The sequence below is a fragment of the Gracilinanus agilis genome, chromosome 2 (assembly GCF_016433145.1).
Source record: "Gracilinanus agilis isolate LMUSP501 chromosome 2, AgileGrace, whole genome shotgun sequence".
Taxonomy (NCBI): Eukaryota; Metazoa; Chordata; class Mammalia; order Didelphimorphia; family Didelphidae; genus Gracilinanus; species Gracilinanus agilis.
The window spans coordinates 280,677,795-280,700,401 of NC_058131.1; the positions used below are offsets into that span (position 1 = coordinate 280,677,795).

General features: G+C 37.4%; 1 protein-coding gene across 1 annotated transcript in view; it reads right to left on the reverse strand.

The window, feature by feature from the left end:
- Positions 1 to 22,607, reverse strand: part of NUP214 (nucleoporin 214) — a 100,626-nt gene that overhangs the window by 52,449 nt on the left and 25,570 nt on the right. The window contains exons 18-23 of the mRNA XM_044663974.1: positions 15,999 to 16,102; positions 15,439 to 15,621; positions 11,303 to 11,388; positions 11,120 to 11,203; positions 3,832 to 4,095; positions 2,517 to 2,678 (exon numbers count right to left, since the gene is read on the reverse strand). Of these exons, the coding sequence (XP_044519909.1) occupies positions 2,517 to 2,678; positions 3,832 to 4,095; positions 11,120 to 11,203; positions 11,303 to 11,388; positions 15,439 to 15,621; positions 15,999 to 16,102 (883 nt within the window). The remainder of the gene's footprint in view (positions 1 to 2,516; positions 2,679 to 3,831; positions 4,096 to 11,119; positions 11,204 to 11,302; positions 11,389 to 15,438; positions 15,622 to 15,998; positions 16,103 to 22,607) is intronic.

The following is a 22,607-nucleotide window of genomic DNA, read 5'->3' on the forward strand; positions in this document are numbered from 1 at the left end:
CTTTTCTCTATATTCCCAATGCTTAGAATAGTTACTGGTACATAACACAAGCTTAATACATGCTTGTTAATTGATTGGTGAATTGAATGAAGGCATTTGCATTTGGAGAGATCAAGAAAACCTTCATACACATGTGGCACCTGACTTAGGTATATTAGAAGAAGAAAAGAGATTCTATGAGACAGAAGTGAGAAAGGAAATGAATTCCATGTAGAAAGAAGGAAATGTGGTCCGAGGAAGAGGGGGCCAGTCTGATTTGATCATATAGCACAAAAAGAGGAGTAATATACAAATACAACCAAGACAGAAGATAGGATGGAGTCAGTTTGCAAAGGCCTTTAAAAGGCAATAGAAACAGTCAATATTTGATCCCTAAAGGTAATAAGGGAGTTATTGGAGTTTAGTGAGTAGGGAAGTAATATAGTCAGATATGTACAAATGGAAAATCACTTTGACATCTATGTGAAGGATGGATCAGAGTGGAGGGACTTGAAGCCACTTCAATAATTTAAGTTAGAAGCTAGTAAGAGCTAAAATAAGGAGGCATCTGTGAGAGTAAGGAAGAGAGGTAGAAGCAAGAGATACTGTAGAGGGATAGCTACATTCCCGTGGATAGACAGGTAGGCCTGAAGACAGGAGGTCCTGGGTTCAACTCTAGACCCAGATAAAACCCAAGTTCTGTGACCCTGGGCAAGACACTTAACCCCAAATGCCTAGCCCATACCACTCTTCTGCCTTAGAATCAGTAGGAGAGAGACAGAAAGATCAAGACAGAGTGAGAAATTGTACAGGTAGAAATGGTAAAGTATGATAATTGACTAGATTGGGAGAGTGAGAATTCAAATAGTGCTAAGGTTATGAACGTGGAAGACTAGAAGAATGTTAGCATCTTTGAGAAAAATGGAGAAGTATAGATGGAGGATAAATTTTGGGAAAAAGACTAATGAGTTCTGTTTTGAACATGTCAAGTTTGAGATATCTCTGATATATCCAGTTTGCAATATCTAATGGGCATTTGATAAGATTAGCGATCAGGAGAAATTAGTTAGAAATATAGAACTTTGAGTCATCACCTGCACAGAGATAATTAAACCCTTGGAAACTTGTGTGTGTGAGAGAAACACACACACACACACACACACACACACACACACACACGACCTAGGAGACACAACTCTTGGGAACACATGTTTAAGGAATATGATAAAGATGACAAGCCAACAAAGGAATTTGAAAAGGAAGTCAGAAACGGAGGAAGAGCACCAGGAGAGAATAATGTCACAAATATGTAGAAAGAGTTATAAGAGTGTGGTCAATGTCAACAGAGAAAAAAAGTCAAGAAGGAAGATTGTGATAAAGTCAGGAATTATATTGCAAAGAAGGGAGAGGAAGACAACCAATGTAGAAAAGAGTTTGGCTGAGAAAGAAGAGATATAGAATGATTGCTTGAGAGTATGGCAAGGTCTAATGAAGGATTTTTTTTTAGTATGAAGGAAACTTGGATATGTGTGAAAACAAAAGGGAAGGAATCCATAGACAAGGAAAGACTAAAGATTAGAGAGGGAGAGATGACTGAAGGAGAAACACCTAGATGATAGAAATGTATGAGATTAAGGACATACATAGAATCCACACAAGGATTTGGCCACAGCAAGAAGAATCACCTCATGATCAGGGACTGGAGAAAATGAGGAGAGCATGAGGCATGGTATCAAGGGGTTCTGAGATGAATAAAAGGGAAGAAGAAGGAGCTCATGATGAAAGGTCTTAATATTCTCATTAAAGTAAGAGTGGAAAATCAGGAGTCTCAGCTCTGATAAGAACTATGTAACCTTGAGATGGTAAGTCACTTTACCTATCTATGCTTGTGTTTATCTGTAAAATGAAGATACTATGAGACAGGCCTCTAAAGTCCCTCTGAATTATAAATACATTGATCTTAACTAAATAAATTATTAGACCTTTCTTTTTGTGTCTACACTTTAAAAAAATATGGGCACGGTCTAGGTGTTCTCAGCCTAGGGATTAAGAAGATTTGAACATGATTTCAAATAGCTAAAACTGAAAGTCACCTTACTACTTGGACACAAGCTCCTAACAGTTATGAGACACCAAATACTTAAAATTTTAAATCCCATCATAAAGAATTTCAAATAGATTTGGGTCATCAATGAAATACAAATAATGAATCATTTAGGAATTCTACCTAGTAAGACTATAGCTTTGACAAATACCCTTAAGGCGAATTCTTGGCATCAAAGAAGATAAAAAATTATCTTGGCAGTCAAGATCTTTATCAAAGAGAATATACTACCCTTCTAAGTGCATACTGTCCCAGGCTAGGAACTATGTGAAGAAAACTTCATAGACCAAATCCCTACTTTCTAGGAATTCTCCCTTTAAAAGAAATCAGACTCCTTTCTGAAGAGGAAACAGGTACAGAGAATTATCCTGGGGGCCTTACTGTAATCTAATAGCTGATTATGAGTCTGAGAATCTGCTGGTTGCACTCTTACCTGGAACCTGATTGGCCATTAACCGTTTCAGGGCAGCGGCAGCAGCTGCTTGTGGGGCTGAGATGGTGACAGAGGGATTTGGTGCCCCATGTTTCACAGTTTTGGTTGCAAGCATCGTGCTGTCAGCCCCTTGTGGAACAATTTTGCTAGTAGATGTAGACACTGATTAAAAAAAGTATGATGAAATCTGGATTTAAGTAAGAATGCTAGTGAAGACAGGAAAATTTGATAGCTAAAATGATAAAACTTCCCTTACAGGCTTCCCTTTACAGGAGTAAAGAATGAAGCACAAGAAATGCACCCACTTCTAGGAACTTGGGTAGAAGAATACCTCTAAGACAGAGGCTAATATTCTGCGTCCCATAAATTCCATTTCAGCCATATCTCTTAACATTGCCCTCTTTGCAAATGATGAAACTGAAGCTTGGAGTCATAAAATGGTCTACCCAGAGTTAGACAACTAGTTAGTGGCAGAATGAGACTTTAGTCCTGCCTGTGCCTTCTATTAGAAGTCACCTGCTCAGCTATAGCTGTGAGTTTTGTCATAGAGGAGAGAATAGTAACTATGATAAGATAAAAATGAAAATACATGCTTTGGCTTGCTCCCAAAAGAGCCAAGTAGCATGTCCATAGGCTATAGTTAAGACATGAGAAGTGTATTCGTGCCCTGAAATTTACTTACTTTCCTTTCCTGAATGCTGACCTTCCAGTTTACTTTCCAGGTAAAAAAAGCCCTTAGGGTCAGCTGATAACAGAGAGGTCAAAAAAAAGGCAATGTAGCATCCTGGAAGGAGTGGCAAGTACAAATCCTAGCTCAGCCATTTACTGGCTGTGTCATGCACTTTATGTCTCTGAGCTTAATACTTATCATCTCTAAAATGGGGATAATCAGAGCTGCCTTACCTACCCTTTCAGTGTTGTTTTAAGACTCTGAGAGATCATGTATGCATAAGTATTTTGTACAGGGGGATATAAGGTACTACCATCATTAGTCCAATGAGTTTTGGAATAATAAACAGCAGGAGTAGGCTATGACTAAAAACCTCTCTGTATGGGGGCAGTTAGGTGGTTCAGTAGCTAAAAAGCCAGGCCTAGAGATGGAGGTCCTGCGTTCAAATCTGTGGCCTCAGATACTTCCTAGTTGTGTGTCCCTGGGCAAGTCACTTTAACCCCAACTGCAGAGCCCTTACTGCTTTGCTGCCTTCAAACTGATACTCAGTACTAAGACAGTAAGTAAGAGTTAAAAAAAAAAAAAAACTATGAACAGAATCCAAGTCTTAATAGGGGAAAGTAAGTTTGATCATTATTTACTTACTTAAACCTCCCACCAGGTTAGGAGAAGAGCTGAGCAGCAGATGAGATTTTGTGAAAGGAGGAGTCTGATTCAAGAGAGTGGGCTGGATGGAAGAAGTGCGAACCACTGGGGCATGGCGATGGATTTGGGCTATCACATCCTCATCTCTGTATACAATCTGTGGTTCATCATTCTCCAAAGACTGAGAAATAGAGGATGTGGAGCTCACTTCATCCAAATCTTCATAATATCTCTGAGACAGGAAGGCTGATCGGGAGAGACTGGCTAAAGGGAAAAGAAGGCCAAAACAATGGACAACGTTAGGTCATTAAAACAAACCAAAAAGAATCTCTACTGACAAGAAAGAAAATTTTGATTCTGTAATAAAAATACTAGTGTCCAAAATTTGTTTCTCCTACTTACTACCTGGATGACATTGGAAAGGTGTGGCCCTGGCTCTCGAGCTTCACTTTCCCCATCTTTAGACCAAGGGGATTGAGGTGGACTAGGAAATTTCTAAAAACCCTTCCAGTTCTAGAATATATGAACTATGATACATAAAATACTGCAATGACCATTTTAAGTGGAAGTAGTAGTTGTTGCCATTTGCAATCAGGCTCATTTCAGGTCTTTAGCTTAGACACTGCTCTGAAAGCCCCCAGCTGTAGGGAAAAAGTATGACTGTCAAAGAAAAAGGAAGAGAAAGTAGGAGTATTGGTCTAACAGCCTACAAATAAGGGGCACCAAAGAAAAGTTTTCACAGGTAGAGCAATAGTAAGCCAAAAAAGGAACAGACCAGCTTCTTTGGTGTGTGGAGAGGCTCAAGGAGGATCTGTTTCTGTAACTGCAGTAATGTTTTTAAGAAGAGCACCACATAGATGGGAACCACTGTCCTGTGTCTCAGCTACAGATAAACTGGACTCACAGAAAAGGATCTGTGGAAATGGACTCTGAATCAGAGAAGTGAATGAAAATCACTAGACCTAAGCCACTGCCTTCCTTGGAGTTGTTCTCTAGACCTACTGATCTGCAAGGCAAACAACCCCAGGCTTCTGTGGAAGCTATACTGCTTGAACAAGTAAGTTCAAACCCAGTGAGTGACAGCTGTTAGAGCTATATGGAGAAGCTGAATTGGGAAAGAGTAACTACAGATTTCTTTTTCATCCATTTATTTAGTCTCATGAATCTTTAACCTCATTATTCACTGATGAGCTTTTTCATAGAAGTACCATTCCAAAGCACCTCATCTGTCCTAGTATATGCACAGATGGCAACACAGCTAAGCACTAGTATTAGGTCCTAAAGGGATAGGGTGGGGATGCTCACAGAGATCAAGACAAGTGGCAGAATTTTCCCCTGGAGACTTATTACCTGAGCAAGAAGCTCAGTGATGGGCCTAGGGCACAATGCTCTCTGCCAACCTTCCTAAAGCCAAGGAAGCAATAATAACACCAACTAACTTCAACTTAAGACCCACTGCAAGTCTCAGCAGACAAAGGGACACTACCACTGCTTGTCCAGAATGACAGGTAGTCTATTCCTCAACTAGTCTCCTCCCTTTTCAATGTTACTTCTCCATCACTGGATGGAGACAGGTACGACAGTCCCAACAGGCAGCAACAAGCACCCACTTCTCAAGGGAGGGTGCAGGGACCCTTAGGGGACAGTGCTATGGAGGCAATGGCAGTGCTTCATGAAGACTATGGACATGCTCCCCTCTACTGCCACCAATGCCAACGCCAAAGCCAGCTCCCTGATATTTGGGTGGTCAAAAGACCTTGTCCAATGACTACCTAAGTCTGTCTGTTATGAAACACATCAAGCATCAAAAAAGATGAATGTTTTCTAAATGTCACCGAAATGTATTAGGTTTGATTTTGTTTACTGACAGGACATATCGTAGCATCATATTATGATAATTAGGAACCAACCAACTCAAGAAAACTGACTTTTCTCAGAATCCACCTCACTTTTGGAGGGCAGATTTCATTTACACCCTGAAACTGAATTTGTCTCTGGATAAAGTTCTTTCTTAAGACAACAATGAATACACACATCACTCTGATTAGAGAATCACAGAATAATCAAAAATACACAAAGTTTCAATGTGTTTGACTACAAACTCCATGGGGAAGACACCTTTAAGAATATGTTATGTTTGCTTCTTTGTACAATATACCCAGCACATTCACCTTCTGACAGCTACTAGATGTGGGACCCTGGATAAGTCAGCAGAATCTCTAGGGCCTTGGTAGCTTCATCAGTAAAACAATTGGGTTGGGCCAAATGGCCTCTGAGGTCTCTTTTTGGGTCTTGATCTATGATCATGTATATGCAAATGGCCCCTTATATAGAATTCTTAAATAAAAAACTGAATAACACAGATGAATCTCCAGTCTTATCTTTAGGGACCTCTTCCTAAAGCTTCACATCAGAGCTCATAATAGAATTCTCATCCTGTGTCCCTTGTTTATGTTGTAGGAGTTCAGATGTAGGGATGATGGGACCTTAGAGGCCATCCATTCCAACCCCTTCATTTTATAGATGAGGAAACTTAGACTGACTTGTCCATGGTCATAGAAATAATATGCTGAAAATAAGATCTGAACCTAAGTCCTCTGGCTCTTGAGCTAGGGCACTTTTCCACTTTACTACTCAGTCTAGTCAACATGCTTGGGTTTTCTGCTACATCTCTTAACACTGTGTCAATTACAAGGGAACATGGGACTTGCCTACCAGGTATCCCTGGCTCTAACTGCACAAATGATCCATCTCTTTTTCTGGTCATAAATCTCTTAAGATACCAAACCTTCATATTGTGCTCCTGTTCAATTCTTTTTGATAACAAGATGTAACCTATTCATGCCAACACAAAACCATCTATTTGTCTTTTGGTGGCCACACAACATTAGTTTTTCAAGAACTGAAGTATTCCATGGTTCACAGGCTTGAAGTATCATACTAAAAACTGATATTAAAAAAATTGGGTTTTTATTTCAAGAAGAAGTTTGGAATCATTAAAACTATTACATAATTTCCCAAAGTTCTAGTCCTCTCTTCTCCTTCTGTCAGTTCTGGAGCCAGTACATTGTATATCCACAATCATTGCCTAAGGAATATGTACTCAGGGACAAGACTATAATATTTGTTGTTCTTGTTCAGTTGTTTCATTCATGTCTGACTCTTTGTGACCACTTGTGGGTTTTTCTGGGCAAAGATATTAGAGAAGCCTGTCAATTCCTTCACTATCTCATTTTACAGATAAGGAACTGAGGCAAACAGGTTTAAGTGACTTGTCCACAGTCACATGACTAGTTCATGAACTATAATATACAACCATATTAACTCTATACAGCTATATATTATAGTTTGGAAAATAGACCATCCATTTGATTTCTTACGTGGAATAGTTAGGCTGAGCTCATTTAATGAAAATGGTTCTCAATAGATAATGAGCTCTTTTAAGAGCAGGGAAATTTTATTTTGAGGCCTTTCTTTATATCCCCAGCATTTAGAATAGTGCCTGGCAGGTGTTTAAATAAAAACTTACTGATGTTCACCCATTTTGGAGGCTCTACAGCATTCCCTAGAACACTGATGCTATTAACACACAATATTCCAAAACAGAAAAATTTGGAAGAGCTCACCATTTATGGGGAACCTCTCTCATTTTTAAAAGAATCATGTATGATTTTGATACACACATGAGAGGAACCTTCATTAGACTAGTGAGTCACCTGAAGGCAAGGATTATCTTCTGTCCTTTTTTGAACCTCTAGTGTTTAAGCTCAGTGCCTGGCATATAATAAGTAGTTAATAAAAAAAAAAAAAAAAACACAAAAAAACTTGAACTTCTGTCTTAGAATTGGTATCAGTTCCAAGGCAGAACAGCAAGGGCTAGGCAATTGGAGTTAAGTGACTTGCCCAAGGTCACATAGCTAAGAAATGTCTAAGGCTACATTTGAACCCAGTACCTCCTATCTCTAAGTTTGGTACTCAATCCACTATGTTAGCTATCTATAGCTGCCTCAACGAATGTTTATTGGTTGATAGAGGACAGTCTTTAGAGCAGTATTTTGCTACATTTAATAAAATTATTTTTTTATAGTTAACAAACATCAAATACAATAGAATCATATATTCTCTAATCCTTTCAATCAACTGTGTGAAAATAACGCTAGTCTTCTTGTATGATGTTTTGTGAGCCTACCTGTTCCTTTTCCACACCTCCATAAGGACATATCTAATATTTGTATAGATTATTCCCATCAAGATTTTGTAAAGATGGGAAAGTGGGCAAATGGGTTGGTAGTTCCTCAACTGAGTTTTTTCCAGTTATAAATTTTATGATTTCCTCTACAAGTATTTAATATCATCTTCTCTGTAACACATCTTGGGAACTGATCCCTCAATACCATCAAATTTTGTTGCCTTCAGCACAAACTTCCCCTGTGTATATTTGGTCTAGTCTGGCTACTTTTCCCATCTTTTCTTTAATGACATTTCAATTTTCTCATGTAGTATAATGAAGAGTTAAAATATTGGGACAGCTGGGTAGCTCAGTGGATTGAGAGTCAGGCCTAGAGATGGGAGGTCCTAGGTTCAAATCCGGCCTCAGACACTTCCCAGCTGTGTGACCCTGGGCAAGTCACTTGACCCTCAGTGCCCACCCTTACCACTCTTCCACCTATAAGCCAAAACACAGAATTTAAGGGTTTAAAAAAAAAGTTAAAATATTAGAGAGAAAAAGAGGTAGTTTCATTGTCAATGATGAAGAAAAGAGTTTGTTTATAGTAATTATCAAAGATCTCTACAAAGTGAGGATAAAGACAAGATACTCCACATAAAATAGTTAATACTCAGTAACTTCAATGCAAACTTTCTATAAACTTGTTTTCATGTATTTTCTTACTATTTTTAGGGTTATACTTCTTTATTTTCTATCCACCTCCTCCATAATATATGCAAAGGAGTTTCTAATTTGGTGCTGCTGTTTACCACGATATCTATTTAATAAGGAGTACAAGTGTGTGTTGGCCGAGGTAGTTTCTAGGTTCTTTAGGCCTCTCTCTTAGGAAGATTAATTTTTCATGGCTTGTTTCCTTAGGAAATGGTGATAATCTATGCTGATATAGACATCTTTTCTTAATTTTCCATGTTAGCAGAGTGATTAAAAGTTTAGGCTAGAACTGCCTCAATTGCAAGCCCATCTTCTTTTCATTTGAATTTCTTTTAATTTGATATTGATTGAGCTTTTCTCTAGCAAGTCACTGATAGACTTCAAAGTCATTTCCACAATGATCACCATTATTTCCCATTTGGTAAAATAGTCTATTTCATTTTTTGAAAGGTTATTCTATTTACTGCTTGACATGTCCAATGCCTTCTGACTTTCTTCCTAAAAGAATGCATCAGTTCTGGAACAGTTAGGTAGCAAAGTGGATAGAGGGTTAGGCCTACAGTTGGGAGGACTCAGGTTTAAATCTGGCTTCAGATACTTTCAAGCTGTGTGATCCTGGGCAAGTCACTAAACCCCAACTGCCTAACCTTTGCTGCTCTTCTGTCTTAAGAGTTGATGCTAAGCAGAAGGTAAGGGCTTAAAAAAAAAAAAAAAACCCAGAAGAATGTATCAGTTCTAGGCAAGAGGAAACGAAACAGTCCATAAGTCCTTAATGTCTCATTTTTTTAAACTTCTGAACCATGTTTCATAACACATTTTTACTCTTTCCCTATGTTCACCTTTGCACTGAAGCCATGGAGTAATAAACTCTATTGATTTAAGGTGGAATGTCTTTATCTCCTCATTTTTTAGAAATGACGCTTAAGTATAAGCTCCAATTGTCTTCAAAGTGGTCTTCTTGCAAACACTTACCATGAGTATTGTAATCTGAGATGACAAAATGTTCCATGAAATGTTTCATGTCTCTGGATACACAAAAAACCCAACTCTACCAACTTGTTTTTATCTCTCAGAGATGAACTGTGAACCTTCTTTCCTTTTAGTTATAATTTCCTTTTGTCTTCTGGTTTCATTTATGGTGAGAATTCTAAGGTTGATAGGATACAGAATATATCCACTCAGACCCTGTATAAGGATCCAGTACCGCTTAAAATACTAACAGCTAAGATCATGTTTATAGACAATCTAAAGTTGGAATTCTTAACCTGAGATCTATGAACTTATTTTAAAAAATATTTTGATAACTGCATTTCAATAGAATTGGTTTTCTTTGTGATCCTACAAATTTTATTTTATGCATTTAAAATCATTATTCAGAGAAGGGGTTGGTCCATAAGTGTTACTGTACTACCAAAGAGGCCCATGATACAGAATAGGTTAAAAGTACCTGCTCTAAAGTACTTGATCTTTAGCAGCTTCTGCTGTCTTTTTCAACTCTCTGTCATATTTTTAGAACAATGGAAGAGGAATACACAGAAGGGTAGTTTATATTCTTCTTTCCACAACAGGTTGCCATTACTAAAGAATTCATTGCCATCTGGCCCAGGCTACAGATGATGGGGATCTAATACCTTACTTAGCTAGGCTGACACTTATACATGGAAAATAATGTGCTGGTAGGGTAGTACTAATGTCAGTTCTTAGAAAAACTATAAATGGATATACAACATTTATATGATAATTTAAACAACTATGCTCTATAATTTTAAAAAACAAGGAAGGAAATCTCAAAAGTATACACAAACTTATTAACCTTCCTAAGAATAGTAATTACATGGTTATTGAGCTGCAATACTACTGGGGAAAAAAAAAAAAGGAATCCATTTAGTATAGCAAAATTAATTTAGGACAATCAAGAGTTAAGTCCTCTTTAGTATTCTTTAATTGCTGAATAATACCTGGAAGTACAAACAACAGTTCTGATTAGAAAAAGGGTTGTCAAAGAAAAAGGCAATTTAAAATTTTAGATCTTGAATGAAGTTGTGCATGTATACAGAAAATAGAGTGGAAACATTAAATTATACAGACCATTCAATAACAGAAGAGTTTTTATGCAATTATCTGCATTTTTTAGGTAAGTATTTCTTCAGATCAAATTTTCTGAATTAATGCCTCAGTGGCTATCAACCTTACTTTGTCTCAGATCCAGATAGACAATTAAGTTCTGTGTTGTGCCCTCAAAAGCTCAAATTCATGACACAAATATTTTCTTCCTAGGTAAAATACTCTCCCCATCCCCTACATAGAGGAATTGAAAGGACACTCATTAAGGCCTGTATTTAAAGTCCCACTCTAAATCTATGCTGTTTCTCAGATCTATTTTTCAGATTTATAAAAAGCTATGTTTACCTGGTGCAGTAGATCTTATTGGTGGGGTCTTCCTTTTGGCCAAAAAATTCCTCAGCTGTGCCTGTTTCACAGGGGACAATTTAGCTGCAAGAAATCATATGAACCAATAAATGCTCAATAGTCACTCAAAAATATATGCAGAACATAAAACAGATGAAAGAGTTGAAAGAGGAATTATTTTACCTGGTATTTTGGGTAGTGGTTTGGCGTGAGATTCAATGGTGGTTTTCATTAAAGCATTGCGCAGGCTTTCAAGATCACTGTCAAAGCTGAAAAAAAGGCACAAGACCATACAGAATCATACTATATGCATTGAGAAGTCAATGCAGCTATCATATAGGTACCTATTATATTTCAGTCATAAAGACAAAAACAAAACTGTATCATCTTGTAAAGAATTTAGGCAGAGATGGGTGAAGGAGGTTATAACAGGTACAAAAAAAAGGAAATCCAAATTTCATATAAAATATCAAGGATCTGGGTTGGAGGGGAAAAGACAAATTATTAAAGAAACCAGGAAAGGGCTTCTGTAGGAAATGGCACATTAGCTAAATCTTGAAAATATCTAAGGGTACCAAGAATTGGGCAGGAGGAGCAAGAATGTTCCAGGCACAAGAGAGAGATTTTTCAAAGGCAGATGAGAAATACAATGTGTATGGGGCAGAGCAAAAGAGTCAAATAGCCTGAAACTCAAAGCATGTGAGGGAAGGAGAGTAAGGAGTGATTACCTAGAAAGAGGCCACAGTGATTTAAATGCCAAATAAATGGGCTTAAATTTTATCCTAGAGGTAATAGAGAGCACTAAACCTTCTTGAGCTGAGGAATGTATTTTCCCATTGAGAAACTAAAATATAAGGGGAACCAAAAGTATCATAAACCTTTGGTCCAGCCACCTGCATCACTGAAGCTAGAGGCTCTCCCTTCTCCATTTCTAGTTCCTCCAAATATATCTAAGAAGTGTACGCCAAGTCTAATACTGATTGAAAAATCCAAGGAAAAAAAAGTCATTTTTCTAGCCCAGGTTGGCTTAGGTAGACAGAGACATCTGTGCATAAAGGGCATGTGATCTGGGCCAGAAGCATGGTGCGAAGCATTCCAGTACAGTAAGAGGCAGTGCAATAGTCAAAAGAGGTCTTGGATCCAGCAAAGAAGAGAGTCCTAAACTCATGTAGGATACAGAATAGGTAATACCTGGTAGCTCTCACTTACGAACTAAAGGAGACATGTACCAAGGGGTGACATTCCAGGATGAGAGGGCAGATCAAAGGAGGATTTAGACTTGTACAAAACAAACCCTAAGGATGTCTAAACAATACTGATAACTCTTTCTGCAGTAACAAAGAATTGGAACTTGAGGGAGTACCTATTAATAAAGGAATGGCTAAACAAATCATAATATAATCACATAATAAATGTGCTAGTTTCAGAGAAACCTGAGATGACTAGTATGAACTGATGTAAAGTGAAGTGAGCATAACCAGAATAATTTATCAAAGATGACAATATTATAAAGTCTTGAAATAACTTTGAAAGACTTCAGAACTCTGATTAGCCCAATGCTAGAGGATGTATAGTAAAACTTACTATTGACTTCTGTGTAAGGAGATAATAAACTCAGAGAAAAACATTTCTCTGGTCAATAAGGAAATCTATTTTGCAAGACTATACATGTCTATAATAGGCAATTTACTTTTTCATTGTATTTGGGAGATAGGGGTGGGAGGGAAAGATAGTAGATTTTTGTTGAGTGAAAAAATTAAAAATTTTAGATCAAGTGCAATTGGTTATATTTAAAAAACAAACAACAAACAGGAAAGCAGATAAAATTCTGAATTAGTAGTTTCCAATATGTGGGATCAGACTCCTGAGTTGTAGAAGTAGGAGAGAAAGAGGAGAGAGAGAGAGGGTGGAGAGGGAAAAGAAGGGGGGGGGAAGGAAGAGAGATAAGAGAGAGGGGAAGAGAGAGAAGGAAGGAGGGCGGGAGGGAGAGAGAGAGCATGTATAGTTACAAGGCCTCTAGAGATCTACATACATAAGCAATTCTACAAAAAAAAAACAAAAAAAAAACATGAACACTCTCTTTTTCATATGCAAACATCACTATTTTCTAAGTGTATAAGAGATGGGGCAGCAAAGTGATATAGTGGCTAGAGTACCAAGTCTGGAATCAGGAAGACCCAAGTTCAAATCTAGATTGAAATAACTATTAGCTGTGTAACCTTGGACAAATCACTTAACCTCTATTTGCCTCAGTTTTCTTACCTGTAAAATGGGGTTAGTCATAGCATTTACATTCCAGGGCAGATCAAATGAAATAATAGCTGTAAAGCACTTATTGTAGTATCTGGTACTTAGCAAGTGCTATATAAATGTTAATTATTATTATTGTAAGCTATTACAACACTTATAATGAAATAAAATACAAATCAATTTAAAAGCATTACTGATTTCATAGTGGTTTTTTAAAAATAATCACATAATTTCATAATCAATAGATACTAATATTAGGACTACTATCAAGTGGGATAGGGCAGGTGGTTCACAGTTCTTGTTTTTCAAATTTATAAACATACTGGAAAAGATTCAAAACCACTACTCTAGGAAAGGATGTGTCTGTGCAAAAACATTTATAGCTACTTTTTTTGTGGTGGCAACGAATTGGAAACTAAAGGAATGTCCTTCAATTAGGGAATGCCTGAACAAATTGTGGTATATGATGGGGATGGAATACTATTGTGCTATAAAGAATGATAAACAGGATGATTTCAGAGAGAGTTGGAAAGACCTATGTGAACTGATGCAGAGTGAAATGAACAAAACCAGGAGAACATTATACACATTAACTGCAACATTGTGGAATGATCAAATGTGATAGACTTTGCTACTAACAACAATACAATGATCCAGGACAATTCTGAGGACTTATGAAAAGGAATGCTATCTACATCTAGAGAAAGAACTATTGGAGTAGAAATGCAGGTGAAAACATGATTCATCACTTGTTTATTTAGGTATATGTTTTGGGGTTTTGGTTCTATAAGACTATTCACTTACACAAATGAACAATATGGAAATGTTTTGCAGGATATAACCTGTATAACCCAGAAGGAATTGTTTGTCAGCTCTGGGAGGGAGCAGGGAAGAAGGGAGGGAAACAATGTGTATCATATGACTTTGGAAAACTTATGTGGAAATTTGTTATTTAAAAAAACAAACAAAAAAAAACAACCTCTGAGTTGAGAAAGGCAACTGAGGGGGCAGCTCAGGGATTGAGAGCCAGGCCTAGAGATGAGAGGTCCTGGGTTCAAATCTGGCCTAAGATACTTCCCAGCTGTGTGACCCTGGGCAAGTCACCTGACTCCCATTGCCTAGCCTTTACCACTCTTCTACCTTGGAACCAGTACAAAGTATTGATTCCTGAGTAGCTCAGTGGATTGAGGGCCAGGCCTAGAGGACACAGGAGGTCCTAGGTTCAAAACTGGCCTCAGAAACTTCCCAGTTGTGTGACCCTGGGCAAGTCACTTGACCCCCATTGCCCACTCTTACCACTCTTCCACCTAGGAGCCAATACACAGAAGTTATGGGTTTAAAAAATAACAACAACAACAAAGTATTGATTCCAAGATGGAAGATAAGGGTGTTTTTTTTTGGGGGGGGTGGGAAGGAGGGGAGAAGAAAGGCAACTGAATGAAAATAAATTATTATACTACATTCATGTATCAGATAAAAAAACAACACATTAAATTCTTTAAATCTGGGAGGCTACTTGAAGAACTTCAGGTGGTAAATGATATTCATGTTTCCTTGTCTTAAATCTAGCTTTAGGGGGGAAGCTAGGTGGCTTGGTGGATTGAAAGCCAGGCCTAGAGAGAGGAGGTCCTAGGTTCAAATCTGGCCTCAGACACTTCCTAACTGTGTGACTCTGGGCAAGTCACTTAATTCCCACTGCCTAGCCTTACTGCTCTTCTGCCTTAGAACCAATACAAAGTATTGGTTCTAAGACAGAAAGTAAGGGTTAAAAAAAAAAAAATATATATATATATATATATAGCTTCATAAGCAAGGAAAACTCAATTTATTTCAATAAAGCAAGGTATTAGCCCATCTCCTTAATTGGGCTCATTTTAATTATGGCATAATTATAGAATAACTAATGAATGTCATGCAGAAAATGCAGACTGAAGACCTTGATAAAAATAGCTATTGAGGAAGTACCCTTTTCCTATTAGCTGTCATTATGACATACTCCTTCAGTACACAATTCTGGAGAGAATCACCTCCAAAACTCATTCTACTCCATGCCCTGCTTACTCACATACCTCTGAGTGCTGCTCTGAGAAGGGCTGTCATTGGGTATGCTCCACTGAGAGGTTTGGTTATAAAGCCGGAGCTGCTGTAAACTGTTCACCAGGTGATTCAGTCTCTTCCTTTGCTGGTTGATTATTTCCCGGTTATTGGCAAGAGTGTTAAATAGCGTCTCTCGCTCTGGAACAAGCAGGCGCCTGTTGACAGTGATGAGAAACCTTTAAAATTTTAGGGACGTTGGATTATTCTACAATAATTAAACACCCAATGATTTCATATTGTACTGTATTTCTAGTCTTCTTTCTCTCACACTCCTAACTGTTCCCTACTGCCCCAGATCAATTATCCTTGAATAGACTAGAGCTGGTTGAGTAATTGTCTCCTTTGATAAGGATAGGTCAGCTGTCACTTCCTAGTTGGGCATTTCAGTGGGCCACTCTTAAGGCCAAGGAAACCTTTGGAGAAGGGATTAAGAGAAGTGCCATCAAGAGAATCTCAAAGATGTAAGAAAGGAGCCAGAAGGTGTCATTACTAAGGAGAATAAAGAGGGGTTTATCATCCTATCAGCACGCACTTTTGTTTCTTCTTCTCTTCCAGATGTCTGTCCCATTCCAAGTCTAGAACATCATTCACATCTTGGACAGCAAACTTAACATATTGATGAAGACGCCGAATTTCCTACCAAACAAAAAAAATTTTTTAAAGACAAATGACTCATTTTTCAGCTTGAGTAACTGTTCATATTCAAGTTTTAAAGAGGAACAGTAAACTGCCTATAATATTCCTAAAAGACAGAACTCTAAATGTGTTGTACAGAGAAAAATCCCAGAATCTAAAGAGAATCTCAGGTTTCTACAGTTCAACCCATCCCTGAACAAAAATTCCTTTTGATAACCTCCTAACAGGTGGCCATCCAGCCTTGAAAACCTCAGAGAACTTTCTTCCTCCTAAGTAAGCCCTTCCATTTGTGGATGTCTACTTTAATTGAAAACTTTTCTCTTATACTGAACTAAATTCTCCTTTTTAACAACTTCTATGCTTTGTTTCTATTTCTATCTTCTGAGATCAAGCAGAGTAAGTCTATAATTATATGGAAGATACAATATATAATGGAAGATACAATACATAATTCTTCAGTTTAACTCAAGAAATATTAAGTACCATATATAAGGCACTAAAGATACAAATAAACAAACAAAAATCCTGCTCTACCCCCAAAGAGTTTACATTCTACAGGGAGATACAAAAAGTTCATAAATACAAAATATGGACTAACAAACAGAAGCAAAAAATGTACTCCTTTAGGAGTCTGACTAATCATATAGAACCTTGTAACTAATATAAAACATAATTCTAGGGAAACATTTCATTGGACATCTGGGAGTGGGATGGTCCAAATGAAGGAAAAATGGTTAATTGTCAATGCACACCTAGGGATAAAATCATAGCATTGGAAGGGACCACAAAGGCCAGTTAATTCCTCCCTGGGCTAAAGAAACATCCCTTGAAAATATCCCTGGCAAGGGACTCAAAAACATAGCTCTGAGCTTGGCTCAAAGAATCCCAGTGAGGGAGAAGTGGGCCCTTCCCTGTCTGGAGGTGGCCCACTGCCTGCCTCAAACCTAAATGTGCTTTCTCCCCTGTGTTCCTAGTGAAGACTACAGAAGACAGTAGAACAAGTCTAATCGCTTGCCTATAATGATAGTCAATTTTCTTTTTAACACTCTTGGGAAGTGGCAGCTACATGACTTAATGGGTAAAGAGTCAGTCCTGGCAATAGGAAGTGCTGGGTTCAAATCTTGTTTCAGACACTTCCTAGTTGTGTGATCCTAGGCAAGTCATTTAACCCCCATAGCCTATCTCTTACTACTCTTCTGCCTGAAATGGATACTTAGTATCAGTTCTAAGATAGAAGGTGGGAACCTTGACTTGAAAGTTCTATTTCTTTAAAGAATAATTTTTTAAAGAGTAATACAGAAAGCTAAGGTTTCAACGCTCAGAATGAAAATACCAATTTATAGCCTAATATCATGATTTAGCTATTAAATTAAAAAGTCTATGAGGACTGGGATACTGTTATTTCTCTCTGTGGTAAGCATCTGTGAATTTTATAGAGTAGGTGCTTAATAAATATTTGATGAATAAATGAGAAGGTCATATTGTGGTCTAAACAAGGTCTTATATTTAAGTTTCTTCTAACTTGGAACAGAAACATGGAGATATAAATATTTAGAAGCACGAGGAACATACCAAAAGAGAGCAAGTAGAAGCAAGTTAAGAAGCATGAAGCTGAAGATGTGACAGGTTCCAAGAATAAAAAGACCCAAAAGATGAGTAGACTGAGAGGCAATGGGGCAGTATATATTAAAGAGCTCTTCTACCTAGGGTTGGCCATATGAAATGAATAAAGAGGTATGATTTAAGTAAATGATGGGGAAGACTTCTTGTCAAAAACACACGTAGTCTTCTGGACTGTACAGCTGGCTGAATGGAGGTTGGCTGTCCATTTCCCCCACGTTACCAGCTACAGGAAAACCCTGAAATGCACACTAGATCAAATGATCAAGAAACCTAAAAAGAAACTATACTAAGTGCTTTCTTCTGCCCTAGAACTGTACCAAACCCCAACAAAAACAGTATCATCTGGCCAGCACCCCATAGGAATTAGTGAAGGGGGCTGGGCTAGCACTGGCAAACAAATCCATAGACTCCCAGACCTACCAGATGTGTGTAGCCTGGTGGGCACTGTGTCTGAAAGCAGCAAGAGTAAAAGCCTCCTTACAGAAAGTTCTAGGTGGTTATAAACCCACAGCAAGGAACTTGGGTAGTAGCAGTAATCAGTATAGGCAAGGCAAGGTACAGAGCAGTACAGCAGCACACAGGCCAGGACATCTGGGACTCAGTGCTCTGAGTGACAAGTCACAGAGGAACCAGAAGATTCAATATTCTAAACCTCAAAGATCAGGTTGGGGGAGGAGCCCCAGGGGAAGGAAGTCAGTATAGGAACTGAGTGGACCTTGGTAAGGCAAAGCAGAGCCAATCACCCCATCAAAAAGTTAGCCTGGCTCTGCCACAAAACCCCAGATCATGAACTAAAACTGAACAGATAAGTAAATCAAACACCAACCTGTATAAAAAAATATTACAGTAGACCTAGGGATACTCAAAAATTTGGCAAAAAGAAAATAACTAAGAATTACAAACAGGAAACAAAGAAAAAAATGAATTTTACTTAGAAGAAATGAAACAAGAGATAAAAAAATGAAACAAAAACTAGAGGAATGAGGTGGGAAGGTGAATAAAATGGCTAAGGAAATAGTAAATCATACCCAAGAAAAAGACTCCTTGAAAAAAAAAGCAGGATAGTTTTGAAAGTAAGGTACAGAATTCATTGTATACATTTAAAAAAAAACCCAAATCAAATGGTACCAATCATAAAAGATTCAGAATCTCACACACAAGCCTCTTTTTGTTCTTTTCCATGAAAATGCAAATGATCTTGGGGGCATATGCGTGTGTATGTTTAAGTTCAAAATAAAAAATAAAATGTAGACAACAAACCCCATTTACACCATTGCCAACATTCTTCACTTTCCTGTATTACACTGTATGATATTCCTCTAATAGAAATTCAATTCTTTTTATTATATGATGCCCTTTAAAATTCTTACTTTTAGAAAAGGTAACACATTGATGAAACAATGTAAATATATTTAATCTAACTGCTTTTCTCATTGGGTGTCTGCTTTGCTATAGTGTTTCTGCTCAGCTCTCCTCTTCCAGTTTCTATAAAGTGTTACCAGCACTTTGGGAATTTTCCATCACATTCTGGCACTTGGACAGAATAGTCATTTAATTTTATGCACTGCTACTCATGAAATTAATGGCAGGCAGTGTGGTGAGACATTATAAACCATCAATTCACTGGGTCAAGCATTAACTAAAAAAATAACTGAAAGTTCATTAAAAAAATAAATCCAAGCCAAAACAACCTTGTAGATTTTTGGCATCTACTGGTCAGGCTGAAAATATTTGTCACTTCTATTAACTTTCATCAGTTACATCTATTTATGAGAATGAAACATTGGTAGATTTAAAAAATGTAAATAGTAGCATTATGGGTTAAACTTATGCTTAGTTCCTGACTTTTTTTCTTCTACTTGGTACTCTGTTAAATAAGATCTATACAAAATGAGGCTTAGCCTAAAAACTGGAGCCTTGTACTAAAACTGCACAGATTGAAAGGCAAGAAGGACCTTTGTAGAAGCAGCTGAGTAGCACAATGGATAGAACATTATGCCTGGAGTTAGGAGGCGCAGGGCTCAAATCTGACCTTAAGACATTTACTGGCTGTGTGACACTGGGCAAGTCACTTAACTAACTGCGTAACCCTTGCCACTCTTGTCTTAGAACTGATACTAAAACAGAAGGTAAGGAATTTTTTTTAAAAAGACCTCAGCAAGACAGTCTTTGATAAACCCAAAAAAACCAGCTTTTGGGTCAAAAACCCAAAAACTGCTTTTTTTTTTTTTTTTTACAAAAACTGCCAGGAAAATTGGAAAACATTATGGGAGAGATTGGGTTTAGATCAACATCTCACACCCTATACCAGGATAAACTCAGAATGGGTAAATGACTTGAATATAAAGAAGGAAACTATAAGTAAATTAGGTGAGCACAGAATAGTAGCAAGAGTTAGAAAAAAATCACAAAATGTAAAATAGTTTTGACTACATTAAACTAAAAAGTTTTTGCACAGACAAAACCCATGCTACCAAAATTAGAAGGGAAGCAACAAATTGAGGGAAAATCTTTATAAGAAAAAACTCAGACAAAGGTCTAATTGCTCAAATATACAAGGAGCTAAATCAATTGTACAAAAAATCAAGCCATCCCCCAACCAATAAATGGGCAAGGGACATAAATAGGCAATTTTCAGATAAAGAAATAAGAACTATCAATAAGCACATGAGAAAGTGTTCTAAATCTCTAATAACTAGAGAAATGCAATCAAAACAACTCTGAGGTATCACCTCACACCCAGCAGATTGGCTAAAATGACAACAGGGGAGAGTAATGAATATTGGAGGGGATGTGGCAAAATTGGGATATTAATGAATTGCTGGTGGAGTTATGAAATGATACAACCACTCAGGATGACAATTTGGAACTATGCTGAAAAGGCTTTAAAAGACTATCTGCCTTTTGATCCAGTCATAGCACTGCTTGGATTATACCCCAAAGAGATAATAAGGAAAAAGACTTGTACAAAAATATTTATAGCTGCGCTCTTTGTGGTGGCAAAAAATTGGAAAATGAGAGAATGTCCTTCAATTGGGGAATGGCTGAACAAATTGTGGTATCTGTTGGTGATGGAATTCTATTGTGCTCAAAGGAATAAAGAACTGGAGGAATTCCATGTAAACTGGAATGACCTCCAGGAACTGATGCAGAGTGAAAGGAGCAGATCCAGGAGAACATTGTACACAGAGACTGATAAAACTGTGGTACAATCAAACATAACTGATTTCTCTACTAGCTGCAATGCAAGGATCCAGAGCAAGGCTGAGGGACTTATAAGAAAGAAAACTAGCCACATTCAGAGGAAGAACTGTGGAAGGAGAAACACAGAAGAAAAACAACTGCTTGAACACATGGGCTGATGGAGATATTACTGGTGATGTAGACATTAAATGATAACCCTAGTCCAACTATCAATAATATGGAATTAGGAGGAGAGGGAAAGAACATGAAATATGTAACTATGGGAAAATATTCAAAATTAAAATTAAAAAATAATAAAAGAAAAGAAAAGAAAAAGAAAAACTCTTGTACACTGAGAATAAACTATTTTTTCTATTTAAATTTGTTTTGTTTCAATGTTTGAAAAGTTATGATTTATTTAAATTTTTACTATTAATAATGATCAATAATATTTTATTATTAAATTAAAAAATTAAATTTTAACTGAAAATTCACATAGTCCTTTTAAAGGAAGTAATATTGTATGAATACAAGAGCTCAGTGTTTAGTATTTAAGGAAAAAACAAAAGCACAATATGTGAATTTCAAGAAAATACCTAGGAAGGGTGGAGGCCTTTTCTTTTGAGAAAGAATAATTATTCCCTTTTGATTGGGAAACCAATAATTAAAGGGAGCATTGCATAACTTTCTCTGCAGGCTTCATAGAGAGGGAAACAGAAACTGACAACAATGAAACCAGATGGAGTCCACAAGGGCTTTTCTTCTCATAAATTATGAGATAACTGTTCTCTTGCTAAAAGGAGTTAAAACTCATAGAAGAAAAACCTGAAAGAACTTTTGATGCCAAGATACCCTGATACACAGGCTTTTTGCTCTAAAACAAGGGTTCCCTGTCCTTTTTCTAAAGGTTAATTTCCATTTCCTCAAAGGAAGGTATGATGAGAGATGGAGCTGATAGTAAAAGTACAGACTTAATGGAGGGGATTTCCCCTTCAGCAAAAATTTCCCTCCCTGCTCCAGATATTGACAAACTTGCAGAGAAGTGGACACTAGTAGAAAGGCAACCAGACTGATGAGCTACCAAGAGACACTAATCCAGCGACTGAGGATCTCTGCCTTAGAGATGTAAAGATGTAGAGAGAAATGAAAGAAAAGTTCCTTACTCATGCAGGAGAGGGAACCTCTGATTAAGCAGTGAGAGACAACAGTTAAGGGTATCTCCTTATTCCATTATTATACTAATAAATCTTAACATACAAATGTATCCACCCTCAATACTGTGTTCTTTATCTCATTGAACTGTTGTAGTAAAAAGTTCAATAAACATTTATTAAGTGACCAGAGACAGCAGGGCATGGTGGTTACATAGGGTACTAAATCAGGATGACCCAGGTTCCAAATTCTGCCACAGACACTTTCTAGTTGTGTGACCCTGGGCGAATCACTTCACCTCTCTGGGCCTGTTTCCTCATCTGTACAGTGAATTTGATGGTGTCCAAAGTCTCTTCCAGCTACCTACTGAGTGCAAAGGCCTGTTTTAGGCACTGAGAGAGGGACAAACTTGAAATCAGTAAGTCTAGCAAGAGGACAAACAAATATATGTAAATTACAAGTTTGTTTGATTTTAGTAGAAAAAGTATAATTGAATGGGAAAGTCTGTTTTTCTTTTTGCTGTAGATTAAGTATGTGGCTGTTTAGA